At 48.7% G+C, this 18,606-nt stretch overlaps 1 protein-coding gene across 2 annotated transcripts in view; it reads right to left on the bottom strand.

The window, feature by feature from the left end:
- Window positions 1-1,578: 1,578 nt before the first annotated feature.
- Window positions 1,579-18,606, bottom strand: part of TMEM123 (transmembrane protein 123) — a 57,691-nt gene continuing 40,663 nt past the window's right edge. For both annotated transcript variants that reach the window (XM_028105785.2, XM_028105787.2), the window contains 3 exons: window positions 6,964-7,230; window positions 5,755-5,908; window positions 1,579-3,435 (listed from right to left, as the gene is read on the bottom strand). In XM_028105785.2, the coding sequence (XP_027961586.1) occupies window positions 3,411-3,435; window positions 5,755-5,908; window positions 6,964-7,230 (446 nt within the window). In that variant the 3' untranslated portion in view covers window positions 1,579-3,410. The remainder of the gene's footprint in view (window positions 3,436-5,754; window positions 5,909-6,963; window positions 7,231-18,606) is intronic.

Here is an 18,606-nt window from a genome sequence, read left to right as displayed (position 1 = left end):
ACCAATATTTGGTGGTTTTCAGGGTAGAGATCTTTCAGTTCTTTGATTACATTTAGTCCTAAGTATTTTGTTTTTGATGCTGTTGTAAATGGGATCATCTTTATTTTTCAGATACTTTGTTATCAGTACATAGAAATACTGCTGCTCTTGGAATGTTGGCTTTTGTCCCCTGCAGCTTTACTGAGTAGATCCATTAGCTCTAACAGGTTTTGGTGGCGTCTCTAAGATTTTGTTTATGAAAACATGTCGTGTGCACATAAGGACTGTTGTGGCTACGGCTTCTCGTGCTGTGTGTTGTGCTTATACCCCGCCTCCCTCCTGACCCTGACCTACGACTCTGAGGACTGCTGGCGGCCCATCCTACGGGGACTTCCCTGTATGGAAGGATACTCCTTCCATATGTAAGGTTTTATCATGAACAGATGTTGAATTTTGTCAGCTGCTTTTCTGTGTCTAGAAGAACCCAAACCGTGTGCTTGCAGTCTGTTACTGCTGGGTAGCACACGGATCTGTTTGCACATGTCAGACCAACCCTGCATCCCAGGGATGAGTGATCCTGTCAATGGGCTGAATTCTGTTGGGTAAAAAAAATGCATTTATATTCACGAGGGATTTACCTTCAAGTTTTCTGGTTTGTCCTTTTTTGGCTTTGGTATTAGGGTGATGCTGGCTTTTAAAAATCAGTTTTGGGCGGGGGCCCTGGCTGCCTCAGTCAGTAGGGCCTGTGACTCCTGAGCTCATGATGTCATTAGTTCAAGCCCATGTCAGGCATAGAGCACTTTTAAAAAAGAGTTTGGGAGTGTTCCCTCCTCTGTTTTTGGGAAGAATTTGGGAAGGATTAGCATTAATTCTTTGGTTAAATTTACCAGTGAAACCATCTGGTGCTGGGCTTTTCTTTATGGGGAGATTTTTGATTACTGATTCAGTCTCCTTACTCCTAACTGGTCTGTCGAGAGTTTCTACTTGTGGATTCGGTCTTGGTAGAGCTCTTCTCAGCTGTGGCCGGGCTGTGGCGGCCACACTGTGGCTCAGCCCCCCTGCCTGGGCAGGGATAGACCAGGCTCCAGGGCCGGTGAGGTTCTTCCGAGGACCAAAACAGGGCAGAGCTGTAGCGGGTCCTGGTGGGGACAGCACCCCCCCCCCCCCGCTTCTGCAGGTGGGACATCTCTCTGCCCTCTCCAGACCAAGTGATGCCTGTCGCGAGCCCCCTGCTTCGGTCTCGGGTCCCCAGTGGTCAAGGCCACACCGGGGGACACCCTCCGTCTTGCTGTGCGGGTCTGTCCATTGTTGAGGTACTTGTAGCTGATGTGTATTTCTAACATGAATGTACCTGTTTTTATAATTCTTTCTACCCAACAGAAAAACGTTGCTGTTCCAGAAAACCACCAGGTAGGAGTGTTGGAACATGGATTCAGGAGGTCTGGGGTGGTGCTGACGAATTTCTGCTTCTACCAAGTTTCCAGGTGATACTGTGCGTCCAGCCAGCCACACCTCACACCTAAAGTATGCCTCTTTAGTTGGGGCTTTTCATTTCTCTAAAGTTTGAGGAAATGAAGCAAAACCACACACATAAAACTCTTAGATGGAGAACAAAATTTTATTCTAAAAATAGATCTCAGTAACAATGGAATACCAAAAGCTGGTCATTATAATAAAAAAAAGAAATTTGCTTTAAAAGTGTTTCTCCTGAAAAATACAAAATTCTTACTAATATATTGCCCACTCATTTATCTGTATGGGAAATCCTGTTTTGGATCATCTAAAGTCCTAGACTGGATTCTAAGAGCTCTTCAAGTAATACATTCTCAAGGAATGCAAACAGAAGCGAGTATCTGCTGAAGTAAACATAATTAGGACATGAATTACAGGCTTAGGAAATGTGCGCCCTGGGGGAGCAGTGGTTCGTGCCCCCACTTCCGCGTTTCTGTGCGGGGGCGGGAAGGAACGAAGATCCAGCTTCCAGACAGAGAAGGCAGTTTTTAGACCCAAAGCATAGGCAGCTGGAAAGGGGTTTAAAGACATTTCTTCCACGTGCTGCAGAAACAGGCCTGGCTTCAAGGTTCTGACGGGAGTAAAGCCAGCAAGAGACGGAAGAAGTTCAGTTTAAAGGCCCCCATCATAAGACAGAAGCATATACTTGTAGCATAAGTGTATTTTGCAAAGACATAAAAGCAGTTCGAGACCAGGCAGGTGCATTGTGGGTTACTAAGCAGCCCACCTCTCTGCAAACTGGGGGCCCACCGTGCGCCTCAGACCTGCCCTGTCACCCGCTCTTCACCTCAGTGGGCCCTAGTGCACAGTGAGTAGAAATGATACTTTTATATAAAAATTCTTGGCATTCTCTGAAAATGAAAAGCTGATCACAGGTTACACTTAAGTCCTATTCAATGTAGAGCAGTGTCATTAGGACATCTAATATAGTATTTCTATATTGGCTGGTCATTTAGTAGGACTAAATACTTTTTTTTTTGCCAAACTTGACCCTGAGTTTTGGCTGCTGTAGTATCAACTATAAGCCAAACCCTCAGACCGATGTTGATGGACACGGGTGTCCCTCGAACACCGTGCTGTTACCGTAAGACAGCCGAGTCCCCTCCACGGGACACAAGGGGCCGGAAAGTTTGTTTTAAAAACTTAAGAATTTAATCCCAATACAAAGATTTCTTTAGTATAAAAATGCAGCATTGGCCTCCTGCAGGCGGAGGCCGTCCTCCCTGGGCTGAGGGACAGAGCCCTACAGGTTGTCTGGAAATCGCAGAAGGGGGCGTAAGGTAGGTAGGCTGACACTGCGTCATACAGGATCCTAGCTACTGAAAGAAGCTCTACACCTCTTAAAAATATTCCCTAAACATAAAATTAACTGTTGCATATGAAATAAAGCAATTTCCAGTAGTCTCGCAGTAGCAAAAAACCTAACTCCATCTTTAAAACTTTGTTCAACATTGCAGTTTACTGAAATTACAGAGGCAAAAATACTTAGCTGAATTGCCATTGAAAGCTCAAAAGAGGTTGTAACAAGAACCCAGGCTCTCTAGCAGGACCTGAAGGCAGTGCCTTTTGTTTCTGAACCCAGCACTCAGCTGTACAAGCTGTGTGACGGTCCCAAGGCCCGTATCTGTGGGCTCAGAGGGCACTGCGCCCTTCAGGGAGGAGGCCTTCCAGTTACTCCCCCGTGTGACCAGTGCCACACAGAAGGGGCGGACTTGTCTTACTAGGTGTTTTTTAACATTAACTATATGCTTCAAATACTCATTTAAAAAACCCAAACCAAACCCTTTTTACCTTTAGTAACAGTGAGGAATCTACATGTTTCTATAGTACATTATATGCATGGCCTGTGTATTCAAGAATAACTAAAGTTAATTGATAGGGTTGTTATCAATCTTCTTTCCATGGGTCCTTGGGTTTCCTTAAATGATGGCATCATGTTCATCACTGTAATAGATCAAAAGTTAAAATTGTTAAAATTACTTTGTTTTGTATTTGCATCAAAACGGTTTTTTTATCTAATTTTTAAGTAACTTAAAGCTCTAGGATCAACATTGTCCTTTATGTAAACTTTGTACGGCTAAGGATTCAAGCAGATTTACACTCAGACCTCTGCTCTAGCTATAGAATTTTATTATGTTAATCACCATACATTACATCATTAGTTTTTGATGTAGTGTTCCATGATTCATTGTTTGTGCATAACACCCAGTGCCCCATGCAGAGTGTGCCCTCTTTCATACCCATCACCAGGCTAACTCATCCTCCCACACCCCTCCCTTCTAGAACCCTCAGTTTGTTTCTCAGAGTCCATCGTCTCTCATGGATCGTCTCCCCCTCCGACTTACTCCCCTTCATTCTTCCTCTCCTGCTATCTTCTTCTTTTTCTTTTTTCTTAACATATATTGCATTATTTGTTTCAGAGGTACAGATCCGTGATTCAACAGTCTTGCACAATTCACAGCGCTCACCGTAGCACATACCCTCCCCAATGTCTATCACCCAGCCACCCCATCCCTCCCACCCCCCACCACTCCAGCAACCCTCAGTTTGTTTCCTGAGATTAAGAATTCCTCATATCAGTGAGGTCATATGATCTCTATTTCGCTCAGCATAATACCTTCTAAATCACCCACCCCAGCACCTACGATTCCTTGAGCATTTACTCCGCGTTAGGTGCAGTAGACTCCACCTGTATCTCATGTAATCAACTCCATCACTTCGTCGTCCCATTTCACCGAGGACTGGAAGCTAAGGCAGTGTGGGACTGTCCCCTGCTGTGTCCACACTGAGCACCAAGCCCATCCGTAAACGCTGCGCTCCACTGGCCCAGCTGTTAACGGGTTAGTGCTCACTTCTAGATACGCAAGGCCTCAGTTTCCTTCATGGGACAAACAAAATACTGCACGGTGTAAGAACTTCCCAACATCGAACCAACTCCTGGCTTTTAAATGCACTAGGAAAAACGGCCGAATGAACTACAACACAATGCTTTTTCACCCCACAAACTGTAGCAAACGTCCTAACTTCAGATAGGTTAACATGGGGAAAAGTCAGAACAACGTGTAGACTCAGTACGGGATCCTCTCTGTGCCTGTGGAACAGACTCCCGGTGGGGTGAGTCTGCTGCTGCCGTGTCCCCTGTGCAAAAGGGGGTGCTCCTGGGCACTGCATGCATCCCCCGGGCAGCCGGACACGGCCATGAGCTCACAGAAGCTAAAATAACATGCTGCGTAGTCATGGCAATTTGAAATGAAAACATAACTTACCTGCTTCACTATTTTATAGCCTCCTTTACATCAATAAACATTGATGCTATGAAAAAAGTGGCATTGAATTCACTGATCAAAATGTACCTTCTGTTTAACTGGTGAAATTCACCAAAAACACGATAAATACTTCTAGAAACACAGAGGGATACCTAACAAGTTAACTCTAGTCTGTTTCCTTCGTGGGTTGATTAAAGAATGTTTCCAAATATGCTGGCAAAACACTTGAAAGTGAGTTTGTTAAAGCCTGGTGTTTTTTAGTTCGATGATAAATTTGAGAAATACTTTCATGTTCTGTTCCCTCCTGGAAACTCACAACAAGCACCAACATCTCCAAGTCTTAGAGAATTCTGTAGTAAAGTAAAACCTGTTTCACTTTGTTAAATCAGTTCCAGATCCATCTGATGTGTAAAGTTCGTGTGGGACACACATGTGTGTCCTCTGGAGAGTCATTCTGGGGAGTCTGTGCTATGTTAACAGTCAAAACAGTGAGTTGGCTCTTGTAATCCAGTAACGGTCAAAAAGCCCAAAAAGGACTCAGAAACAGAAGCTAGGAGATGAGCCCTCCAAGACCTACAGGCCTGTGGAAGGGGCGCACATGGTCCCCCGAGGGGGCCTTGTTGGTAAGATGATGCCATCTGTTAACTCATTTATAACAAGTCATCAGAGAAAACGAGACCGCATTAGCATTTAAAACCATGTTTCTAGCAAGGATATACCTCCGTGCTGTGGACATCACCAGACATACTGGCCGCAGCTCCTGAGGCCTTAACAGGTGTTTGTTACACTTACAGGCCTGAGTGAAAAGGTACAACGTGAGTAAATACAGCATTTTCATAGGCATGTGCATCCATTTGTGTTTGTAAGTAATGAACGATCTGCTTTGGGCACAGGATTAATGGGAATGTGATTCCTATACCTGGGGCCCTGTTGTGGCATTTCGTGGTGATATTTAAGGAAGTACAGAAATAACAAGTTCTGGCAAGTCAAAACTCACATGGTTCTGTACCGAATGCCTCTTCTCGAATAGTACGTTCTGCATCCGATGTAAAGAATCGACAGAACCCCCAGTGTTAACACGATACCGCCAAGAAAGCTGCCAATGTCAAATTTTGATCCTGGATTTCCTTTAGAATTAATAGTTGGTGTGACTGGAAGAAAACAAAACATTGGCTTCAGTTGTTTTTAAACAACATTATTATAAGCTGCCACTCTGAATTTCTAACCAAGCCGAAAGCCTGCTTTGCGTTGGGTGATGGCTGGGTTCTGGGTCTCCCCAGCTGATCCAGCACTTCTCCCCCACCCCACCCCCACTCCTGCAGGTCTTCTTCCCGTGTGCCCCCCCCAGCTGCCCCCCCAGGGTTGCCGCCCCAGCATCTGAGGGTCTTTGTGCTGCTGAACCCCGACCTTCGACCACAGCCCCTGAGGCAGCACCATGTGGGGAATCTGTTTCCTCATTGGTCCTCATAAGAGTTGATGCCTTCACTACAGGCCTGGGCATCACAGCGGTGATCCTGCTGCTGGATCCAGTCTGAATGGTTCTAACTGAAAATTCTCCTTTTGAATAAATTGGGGACTTCAACTATTTTGACTTTATCACATCAAAAACCCTTGAGACATTACAGTTGATTTCAGAACATAAACTATAGTAAGAAAACTGGAGCGGAAGCCATAAAGCCTGCTGCTTGTGCTGATACGTGTAATCACAAGCTGACCTCTGAATACATATGGAAGGGTCAATGTTTAGGTTCTGAATTCGTGGTTTCCCAGGCATTTTATTTGAGACGAATGCAAAGTGTGAACAGTGCTGGCTGACCACAGGGCTTGCCCCGGACACCACGTGAAGAGCTCAATGGCAGAAATGAATGAGAACCATGTTAACTGCAATTGGGGTTTAGAAACCCAGGGGGCTGAGGCTGATGCTGCCTAGTTCTGCCGTGTGCCCAGGGACCTGGAGGTCCAGGCAGGACATGTTTTCAAACCACGTAATGACAGTTCCCTGCTAGGACACGTCCCCTACTGTCATCATGCGGCCTCATTAAGTCGGAAACACATTTTCCACAGGGACAAGTGCAGCAGGATCGATCCGCTGATGAATGCACTAGGACAGCCCATCCGCATTTCTACTTTTGTGGAACGGAACGACAATGGGAACGCGGCACGTGACACCCGTGTTCAGCACAAACAGCGCGGCTTTGATACGTACTCGTTACGGATGAAGAAGCGGACGTGGCCGAGCTGTTGCGGGCGGTGGTGCTCACTGTGGACGGCATCGTCTGGGTTGCGTTCTGTGAAACTGAGCTGCTGTTGGTCCTGTTTGCGGAGCCCGTGGGTGTTGTGATTTTAGCTGTTGCCGTGGACATCAAGGCCGTGACTGTCTCGGTCTTAGATGTGGAAGACTGTGGGTTCGTCGGCTGTCTCACAGTGCTGGTGGGATGGCTCGTATGGTTGGAGGTCACAGTGGTGACATTCTCTGCAAGAGGATCAAGAGACGTGAGCACTGGCGCAGAGGCTCGGGGAATCGGGACCCAGTCTCGGTGGCCTTCGTGGTTGGACACAGCAGCTCAGGACGCTGAGCCGGCCGATGCCAGCACTTTTACAACCACCCAGGATCTCAGATGGTAAATGACCCTGTGGGCTCCCCGCCGCGCTTCCACGAAGCTAGGAACTTGGGGAAGATAGGAATGAACCCAGAGAACCGCGTTCCTTCAAGACAAGGACCAAGTCTTAACCATCGCTAGGGGGACCTCCCACCACCGTCCTGCCCCAAGTGTCTGGCGAGCGGACGGACGGACGGATAGAGGAAGGGTTTTTCACGGCGTAGTTTCTGTGCCACCTCCTTCCCCGGAGCTTCGGACGAGTGAGCGCGTGTTGCCCCCCCCGCGGGCCGGGCCCCGCTTCTCTGGGAGGGTCAAGGCTGCGTCCCACTGTGCGCTGGGACGCCACCTGCTGGTGAAGGTTTCCTAACTCCCCACACCCGGCCCAGCGCCTCCGTTCACACCTGATGTGCAGGTTTGCATGCAAAGGAGCAGGTGCCGATCCTGTCACGACTCCCCGAAGAGCCTAAAGAGAAAACTCGCTTAGCCATGTGTGTACGTATCAGCCAGGCCGTGCCCGAAAGCCAGCTTGCTTCACGTGGTACCTGCTTCCTAACATCGCCACCTCACCCCTTTCCAGCCACGGGCGCCTTAGTCCCTGGAATCTAGTCGATGCTCTCTTTGCCCCTTTAACATGAATGCGCGGATTCCTGCATTTGTTTCTGCATCTCCAAGCGTCCTTGCAGGCTCACTGGTCCGCTCCGCTGCCCGCGTCGGCCCGGTTCACTCTGGCCGTCCAAGCACCGGCGTGGAGGGCGGGTGCCCGGGCCGGCCTGCCCCAGCAGCTCCGTCCCGCACCCGCACTGCTTGCTTCCTATACCAACTCCCCATCTTCCAGTAATTTTGGACTTTTTCTTGACTTTTGGTACTTTTTTTTTCTTCAGTTTAACTGTAAAGGCTGATTTTAATAGTGCTGCTTATTTGCCTATCAGATTTTACTATTCAAATTCCTTATATGTTTTCTCAACTTTGGGTCCCTACTGTGTGGTCTCACCCAGAGTATTACCTAGTTTTTAAAAAAGGCCAAAGGAATACCTTTGTACTATACAGACCAATAAATTATGAATGATAAAAACCTGAACTCACCTGACTGCTCTCTACAGAGAAAATACACTTTAGAAGGGAAATACTCCTCTTTGAGCTAGAGCATGAATGCTATTGTAGTGAAACAGAGCAAAGGACCAGTATTTATGTCACATCTTCAGAATGATCTTTGCAGAGTAAAACAACACAACGCGCTTTTGGATGCAGCGCACATGCGAGCCCGTTCCCCTCTCTCGGCCAGAAGAAATTCCTAGAGCTATCGGACAGAGTCGCAGGGGTAGAAGTAGGGAGCTGCACTAGGTTTATCCAAATATGAAAATCCAACCAATGTGTTAGAGAAACAAGCAGCTCAACATTTCTACAAATTGACAAGAAAGGCAAGTAGGTTCTATATTAAACCGTGTCACGACGTGTCGACACGTGAACTGTGATCCAGGGAAGCTCCCGAGGTCAGTGCTCACATCCACGAACGCGACGCCCTTGCCTGGGATTCAAGTGCCCACTCGTCCGCGCCCCTCTGTGAACAACGCCATCCCTCCCGCCCCAGCCCTGACTCTGCCCGCACCCCAGCTGGGCCACGCCCACCAGCCTGGGAGACCCCCACCCGCCGCGCGGTGCAGGTAAGGGAGGCATGTGGGCAGGGAAGGGCGGTAGCAGGTACAGAGCTACAGAGCAAGTCACCAGGATGCACCACGTGGTGCGGTGAATGCGGTCAATGCCGCACCGCATGTGAAGGCTGTGGAGAGTCAATCTTAGAGGTTGTCACCACAAGGAAGAAAAACCATCCCTGCATACGGCCCACACTGTCTACTGGACTCCTTGTGGTCCCCTCGCAGTATTCACAAATGTTGATGCGTGGCGGGTCCCTGAGACCAAGGGATGTCGTGTGTCAATTACATCTAAGAAAAGTACTAAAAACAAATCAAATCAAGCAGCACCTGTCAAGGCACCAAGAGGGCAGGTAGCGGGAGAGTGTCGGTGGCCATGTGTCCACTCCCACCTCTGCCCACGAAGGACAGAGATGCCCTGACGTCAAGCCCGGCTGCCCCAAGAGCGGGACTGGCAGCCCCTGCATTTGAGGAGACGGAGAGACTGGAAAGGACTCTAGCCTGACACGTCCTTCCCAAGGTGCCAGGGCTGGTGAAGTTTAAACGGCTGAACTGGGAGAAGACTTCACGCTGATGGCCAAGGTGCTTGTTCCCCATGAACCACATCAGGCTGCGCAGGAGACTGCTGCACAGGGTGGCCCTCCACGACTGCTTCAGGACAGAGTTCCGCACGACGGGGTGATAGCAACCAGCAGGGAGGCTGAAAGCGGGGGCCCAGGGTGTGTGGAGGGAGGGTCGGCGGGGGGACAGGGCCCCGCGGCAGGAACCACAGGTGCAGCTCTGCCCCATGCAGACGTCCTAGCCTTCGCCCAAACGCTCATCCCGTCAGGGTCACAATCAGCAGGAGTGGGGGGACAAAGGCAGAACACGGATGGAAGCCAACAACGCCCACTCCCCACTGCAAGCTGCCAATCCTGCAGCAGGCCCCGGCGGGCACAGGGGAGAAACCCTCAGCTTGGCTGACCGCAGAGGTTTAGTATTTCGGGGTTATTCTGGAAAGCAGCAGCACCCTATATAAGACTGTCAGTGAGCAGACATAAGGAGGCCCAAGCCTTCGGCTGGAGCAGCTATCGGTGCTCAGGTCAGCAAGGAACTGTGTCCTCTAACACTCATGCTGAAATCCTGATTCCCAGCACCTTACGATGTGACCTTAGTTTGGAGACAGGATCTTAACGAAGGGATGGAGTTAAAATGAGGTCATTAGGAGGGGCCTTATAAAGAGGGAAACGGGTAACAGGTGCCCTTGTTAGCTGGGGAATGCGTACACGCACACACGAGATGCCACGTGGGGTGAAAGCCAAGGGTGCCAGAGAGCCACCACCAACCACCATCACCAACCAGAGAGCCACCACCAACCACCATCACCAACCAGAGAGCCACCACCAACCACCATCACCAACCAGAGAGCCACCACCAACCACCATCACCAACCAGAGCCACCACCAACCACCATCACCAACCAGAGAGCCACCACCAACCACCATCACCAACCAGAGAGCCACCACCAACCACCATCACCAACCAGAGAGCCACCACCAACCACCATCACCAACCAGAGAGCCACCACCAACCACCATCACCAACCAGAGAGGCACCACCACCCACCATCACCAACCAGAGAGCCACCACCAACCACCATCACCAACCAGAGAGGCACCACCACCCACCATCACCAACCAGAGAGCCACCACCACCAACGGCGCTGGGGCGCGCCGTCTCCCGCCCTCGGGGAAGCAGCCGGCGGGCAAACCGGTGGTTTGAGCGGCCTAGACCGTGGCCCGCGTTAGGGCAGCGCCCGCAGACGGATGTGCTGAGGTTTGCGGGGCTGTCGTTTCTCGCGGGTGAGTGTCTGCGCCGCCCGCTGGTGCCCGTGCTGAGCTGGGTCCCGCCGGGCGGTGTTTCTCCAACCACGCGGATGAAACAGCATCCGGGGGTTTCCATCGACAGTCAGGGATCTCTTGACTTCGGGTTTCAGGTAAGTATGGGAGACGGAGTGGAGGGCCGCAGTGACGCACCCACGTACCTCCCCTCCCAGCAGGGGCTGTGATCGGGGGGAGGGAACAAGGTCCGGAAGGGACCTCAAGAGGAGAGAGGCTTCGTCCCGGCTATAAAAGTCCAGCAGGCCAGTCCTGGCCACGCATCAGGGCCCCGCCACGCATCAACATTTGTGAATACTGCGAGGGGGCCACAAGGAGTCCAGTGGGCAGTGTGGGCCGGCTATAAAAGTCCAGCAGCCCTGCACGGCTGGTCTGCTCAGGCTGAGACTCCGCTTCACCCAGAGCAGGGATGACTCCCTCTCCGGCCTCCTCTGGGAAACAGGACGGCGTCCGCAGGGTTCGGGGGAGGTCACGGGGCGGCGGCTGCGCTCGCAGCACTGTGCCTGCGCCATGGAAATGCTGATGGTTCACCCCTTCTTGGGATAAATGGATCTCCCCTCAAGAGCCACACCCGAGGTCCCCATGGGTGTCTGCAGGGCCACCCCACTGCCCTCGGAGCCCCATCAGAGGAAGAGCATGCTGCCTCTTCCTCGGTTCTTTGAGGCAATTACCCAAAAAGACCGAGAAGCCAGGCCCATTTCCATGACGCCAAGTCCACATAGGGACCTTGAGAGTCTGTTTATTCCTGTCCCGTTACCGCTCCGCTTTCCTTACGCCTGTAGCCTCAGGTCCAAAAACACCTAAGTGCCGTCTTCCCCCTTCAACCTAAAGATTTCGAGGTTAAGGGTGACAATTTCTTTTCATCAGGGCATCAAATACACACACTGGGGCTGAAATGCACAAGAGATTGTTAAAATCTCAGTTATTATTAAATATGGGATGGTAGGGTCTTTTCAGTCCTATTCCAGTTGTCGAACCTACTGGGCTGCCGGAGACACGGCGTGAGCTTCTGGTGCGTGAGTTCTGAGCTGTGTGGGATTCTTAGCGCGACCTGCCGCCTGAGCAAATCACGGGATGACCGCAGGGGCGACCCCGGTGTGCGGCCCCGGGAGTATTCTGCACGCAGAGAACCTCTTTCCTCTATAAAGCAACAATGCACAGCAGTTTACTCCCAGGTGTATTACCGAGAAAGCAGAGGCCTTCCCTCCCTGCATAGACAGGAGACTCCTTCCAAAAATTCTGAATTCTAATGACCTGAGGACCAAAAATCCACAGAACTGAAAAATCTAGATTAAAACAGGATCTAAGAGGAAACTGGGCTTAAAAAAAAAAAAAACAAAAAACTGTCATCATAAAGAAATTTTCAGTTTCTCTGAAAATCAAATATATTTTACAAGTTCCTAAGTTAAAATTCCAAAAGGGAAACCAACTGTATCCATCAACACAGAAACATAACTGGGGTGTTTTAAATAAGGTCTTGTGTATCCGTGATGGGCTGTTCGTCCCAGCGCCGTGTGGAGAGCAGCTCAGCAGAGCCAGGAGCGCAATGTCCCCACTTTAGCCTGAGGCCTCGCCCATTCTGCTCCCGCTTAGTCACCCCGGCTAACGACAAAAAAGGCACGGATCACAGTCAAAGGGCATCCGCAAGAACAGTAATTTCCCTCTCTTCCTGCTCCATGGTACAGAACTCCCCAGCACACTCCGGCCCCACGCACCCCTGGCGCCCCGTGCCCCCAGCTGCTCCCCAGCACACTCCGGCCCCCTGCGCCCCCGGCTGCCCCCCATTATACTCCGGCTCCGCGTGCCTCTGGCCCCTGCACCCCCACTCCCCCACGTGACCCCGGCCCCTGCACCCCCAGCCCCCAGCTGCCCCCCAGCACACTCTGGCCCCCGTGCGCCCCCAGCCCCCTCACCCCTGCTCCCCCCCGCACCCCTGGCCCTGCACCAGCGTGCTCCCAGGCTCTGCACACACACAGACCATGCAATCCTTACCCGCAAGGAGCTCACAGTCCAGGCAAGATGCAAAGAACGCACTCACATTGGGACTTCCATTTCCTTCCCAGGCATCACCCTTTACACTGAACATCTGTTTTTCATTTCTCAGACCTCTTCATTGTGTTATTTTTTTTAAATTTTTTATTGTTATGTTAACCACCATATCTTCATTGTGTTATTATTAAACAACAATTAATGTATCTTCATTTTTTAGAGAGAGCACGTATGGGGGCAGGGCAGAGGGAGAGAATATCAAGCAGATTCCCTGCTCAGCATGGAGCCCAATGCAGGACTCGATCCCAGGACCCTGAGATCGTGACCTGAGCCGAAATCAAGAGTCGGCCGCTTTTTGGACAGAACCACCTATGCGCTCCCCAAGTTACTGTATCGTATATTTTGTTTTTTCCAGTGGAAGTAGCTGGTTATCACCTGCACATACTCCTCTTGGATTTTCATTTTCCTCCACACAGTGCCAGCACAACTGCAGGTGAACGCCTGCACTTCTGGCCTGTGCGCTGACCTGTCCAGCACCCAGAAGGCAGATCCCGCCACGGCGCACCAGGCCCAGTCTCCCCAGCAGGTGCATCCGCTCGCCTTCCCCTCACATGCAGCTCATCTCTGTGCTTGGTTCCTGCTCCTTCCTGGGCCTGCTGTGCTCCCTCGGCCTAGTCCAGCTCTGCTCCCATCCAAGGCCCCGCTAGAGAGCATGCCCACCGGACATTAAATGCACAAACTAGGCCACCGACAAGATGCCAATTTATCAGACAGTAAGAAAGAAGCCCAGGAACCGTTTGTTTACAAGCAACGTATCTTTATACGAGACACAAGAAACTGGACCAGCATGGAGAGCGAAAGCGCAGAAGTTACCACAAACCAGTAACCAACCGGGGAACGGGCAGTGAGTAGTCCCAGCTCCACTTGGTGTCGCAGCAGAGCCCGGCACCTCCTCCCACAGACTGAATCTGCAGGGACCCACAGAACAATGTCCTCTGGAAAACCGCCCCCAACTAGGTGAGCAACCCTACATGTGGAGCAAAGCAGAGAACACCCGCAAGGAAGCAAGCTTGCCATGAGCTCCCTCCCCCAGCACAGTGACCCCCAGCCACAAGGGAACTCCCAACCTCTCCCTGAGACGCACATTGGGTACCCAAACCTGCACGCCTGCCCGGGAACCGAGCCCTCAGGCCCACCAGACCTACAGGGAACTGCAAGCGGCTCGTGTGCTCAGTGTCGCTCACCCCAGGGACAAGCACAGAGGCAGCCGAGTGACAGGTGCCCAGACTTTGTCAAAAAGGCTACCCTACTCATGTTCAAGTGCTGGCCTGAATGACAGGCATGGAATTTAACACACATCTGGGGGCCTGATGGGTCCTCTCTAGGCGTGGACAGGCTCTCTCCCTCTGCTGCACTCCAGCTCCCAGTATCTCAGGAGAGGAGCCTGCGCCCCCCCCCCCCCAGCCCTGTGCTGGCCTGGTGGCCAGGGGGACGGCATTCCTGGGTCCCATGGCTGTAACGACTGGAAAGGCAGTTCTGGGCAGACTGCCACCCCAGGGCACTGCATGCAGAGCAGACTGAAACTCGCCTCGTCCTTCTGTGAAAGAGACCCGTTCCCTTGGGCTCGGGCACCCTCACACGCTCCGTCTGCCTCCCTCCAGGTCACTGACATCTAATGGGAAGGAGCTTGAACACTTGCCTAGCTGCTGCATTTTTGCAACTCTTGCCCAGTGGACACCTCCACATCGCCTGACTGGTGGCCAACAGGACTTCTGCATCAGTCCCCGTGTGTGCTGGCATGCTTCCAATGCCGGTGGCCGAGGACGTGGCTTACAGTCAGCCTGAGTCTAGGTGCCGGGACTGTCCCCTACAGTGACAGGGCTGGGCACAGCTCAGCTCCTGAGAGCCATTAGAAATGAGAGGGTGCTTAATAATCACAAAGTTTTGAAAGACAACCAAACTAGGGCAGTACTGAGTGATAAGGTTTATCTGCCACGTAAGGCCACCCCTTCAAGAATGAGAGGCGCCTGTTTCATCTAATGCACAGAAACTGACACAGTGTAAGGGGTAATGAAGAAATAGGAGTATATTCCAAATTAAACAACAAAACCTCAGAAAAAGTTCTTAATGAAATGGAGATAATTTACCTGATAAAGAGTTCAAAATAATGGTCAAAAAGATGCTCCCTGAACCTGGTAGAGGAACGAAGGAACACAGTGGGAACTTCAATGGAGAAAGAGAATGTAAGAAAGTGCCAAGGAGAAGCCACATTGCTGAAGAACACAGCAGCTGGTCTGAAAAATGCACCAGACGGGGCCCCCCAGCCAACCAGATTCTGCAGAAGAAAGTATCAGTAGAACTCACCCAGTCGGAGAAGCAAAAAGACAAAAGAATGAATAAAAGTGAAGAGAGCTTAAGGGACTCACGGGGCAACATCAAGCGAAGCAATGTTCACATTACAGGAGCCCCAGGAGAAAGAGAAAGAAAGGAGCAGAAAATTTAAAAAAATCATGGCTGAAAACTTCCCTAACGTGGGGAAGAAAACAGACATCCAGGTCCAGGATGCATACAGAGTTCCAAATAAGAGGAAACCACAGAGATTCACACCAAGACACATTATAATTAAAACATGAAGCATTAGGGCGCCTGGGCGGCTCCGTCGTTAAGCATCTGCCTTCGGCTCAGGTCATGGTCCCGGGGTCCTGGGATCGAGCCCCGCATCGGGCTCCCTGCTCAGCAGGAAGCCTGCTTCTCCCTCTCCCACTCCCCCTGCTTGTGTTCCCTCTCTGTCTCTCTCTGTCAAATAAATAAATAAAATCTTTTAAAAAAAATGAAGCATTAAATAAAGGAGAGAATCTTAAGAGCAGCAGGAGAAAAACAACTGGTTATGTACAATGGTAGCCCCCACAAGACAATCAAATTTCTCAGCAGAAACTCTGCAGGCCAGAAGGAAGAGGCACGATATATTCTAAGCGCTCAAAGAAAAAACTTCCAACCAGGAATACTTGTTCTGCAAAGTTGTCATTTGGAAATGAAGAATTTTCCAGAAAAGCAAAAGTTCAAGTAGTTTATCACAACCAGACTGGCCTTACAAGAAACATTAAAGGGATTTTTTAAGTCCAAACAAAAAGTGCTGATTCGTAACAGGAAAACATATGAAAGAATAAAGGTACAATTCAGATGAATCTAATGTTGTAAAGGTGGTAGATTCATGACTTATACAGCCATATGAAGGTTAAAAGACAAAAGCAATAAAAGTAGAACCACGGTAATCAGTTAAGGGATATACAGTATGAAAGATGTAATGTGACAAAGTCATAAAACACTGGGGAGGGAGAATAGAAATGTATTCAGAGGGTATTCAAACATAAGTGATCATCAACTTAAGAAAGACTGTTCTAAGTGGAGGCTGTTATATCCTCTCCAAGTCTCACAGTAACTGCAAAGCAACAAACTATGGCAGATGCACAGACAAGAGAAAGGAATCTAAGCACACCACTAAGGAAACTCATCAAACCACAGAAAGATGAGAAGAGAGGAAGAGCCAAACAGCCAGAAAAAAAAGAACATGGCAGTAAGTACATACCTATCGACAGTTACTTTAAATGCAATGGACTAAATTGTACAAAAGAAAGAGAGGCTGAATACATAAAACAACAAGATCCATCTATGTGCTGCCTATAAGAGACTTCAGACCCAAAGACATAGACTGAAAGTGAAGGGATGGAAAAGATACCCCATATGCAAAGGGGAAGCAAAAGGCTGAGATAGCTGTACTTCTATCAGACGAAAGAGGCTGTTTGTTTAACTAAGCTCCACATCCAGTGTGGGGCTTGAACTCATGACCCTGAGATTGTCACATTCTCTACCAACTGAGCCAGCCAGGCACCCCCAAAATAGACTTTAAAACAAACAATAAGTACAAAAGAGCCATTAAATAAAGAGATAAATCCAATCAAGAGCAGAAAACATTTGTATATATGTATGCATCCAACATAAAGAACAAAAATGTATAAAGCAAATGTTAATAGATCAGAAGGGAAAAATAGAAACAATAGCAGGGGACTTTAAAGCCCTATTTTCATTAAGATAGAGATCCGCCAAGATAGAGATCCGCTAGGGGCCCCTGGGTGGCTCAGTCAGTTGCACGTCAGACTCTTGGTTTTGGCTCAGGTGATGATCTCAGGGTCCCTGAGTCGGGCTCTGTGCTCAGTGGGGAATCTGCTTGAGATTCTCTCTCCCCATCCCCCCCCCCGCCCCGCGTGCTCGCTCGCTCTAAAATAAATAAATAAATCTTTAAAATGAAGATCATTAGAAAAATAAACAATATTGACCTTAAACAATACATTAGACCAAATGACTTCACAGACATACATAGAACATTCCCTTTTTTTCCTTTAAATTTTTTAGAACAATTCCCTCCTAAAGCAACAGAATACACATTCTTCTTAAGTGCACATGGGACATTCTCCGAATAGATATTATCTTAGACCACAAAACTAGTCTTAATAAATTAGAAACACAACACTCTACCTAACAACCAATGGTTCAAAGAAGAAATCAAAAGGGAAATCAAAATATACCTTGAGACAAATGCAAGTACAATATACCAAAACTTATGGGGTGCAGCAAAAGCAGCTCTATGAGAAAAGTTTATAGAGATAAATGTCTACCTCAAGAGACAAGAAAGAGCTCAAACAACCTAACTTTATACCTCAAGGAACTACAGAAAGAACAAAGCCCAAAGTTGGTAGAAGAAAAAGGAAACAAAAAGATCACAGTGGAAATAAAAATCAGAGACTGAAAAGATCAATGAAACAAAGAACTGCTACTTTGAAGGGATGATCAAAATTGACAAACCTTTAGCTAGACTCCCCAAGGACAAAAAAGGACTGAAATAAAATCAGAAATCGAAGAGATATTACAATGGACACCACAGAACTACAAAGAACCACAAAAGACTACTAGGAAAAATTAAATGCCAACAAAATGGAAAACCTACAAGAAATGGATAAATTCCTAAAAACACAACTTTTTAAGACTGAATCATGAAGAAATAAGAGAATCTAAACAGACCAGACTCATTACTTCTAAGGAGATTGAATCAGTAAACAAAAACCTCCCAACAAACCAAAGTCCAGGACCAGACGGCTTCACTGGTGAGTTCTGCTCACAACAATTTTTCTCAAGCTCTTTCAGAAATGTTAGAGAAGGGAACACTTCCAAACACATTTTACCAGGCCAGCATTACCCTGATAAACAAAACCAGATCAGGATGTCACAAGCAAAGAAATGTAATGCCCGATATCCTTGATGAACATGGATGCAAAAATTCCCAAAGTATTAACAAACCATATTCATTAATCTATTAAAAGGATCCTACATCACGATCAAGTGACATTTATTTCAGGGATGCAAGGATGGTTCAGCATCTGCAAGTCAATGTGATCCACCACATGAACAAGATGAAGGTTAGAAATCTTACTATCATCTCAACAAATGCAGAAAATGTACTTGATAAAATTCAACATGTTTACAATAAAAATTCTCAACAAAGTAGATATAGAGGGAATGTACCTCAACATAATAAAGGCCATATATAACAAACCCAGAGCAAACATTATACTCAAATGGTGAAAAACCAAAAACTTTTCCTATAAGCTCAGGAACAAGACAAGGCAACAACCCCTCTTGCCACTTTTTTTTTTTTTTTTTTGAGAGAGAGGAGAGCATG

The sequence above is a fragment of the Eumetopias jubatus genome, unplaced genomic scaffold (genome assembly GCF_037043125.1).
Source record: "Eumetopias jubatus isolate StellerSeaLion01/CBP00866 unplaced genomic scaffold, mEumJub1_p1.0 scaffold_13, whole genome shotgun sequence".
NCBI lineage: Eukaryota > Metazoa > Chordata > Mammalia > Carnivora > Otariidae > Eumetopias > Eumetopias jubatus.
The sequence above is the reverse complement of the archived record's forward strand: the minus strand, read 5'-3'. Positions and strand labels throughout refer to the sequence as shown.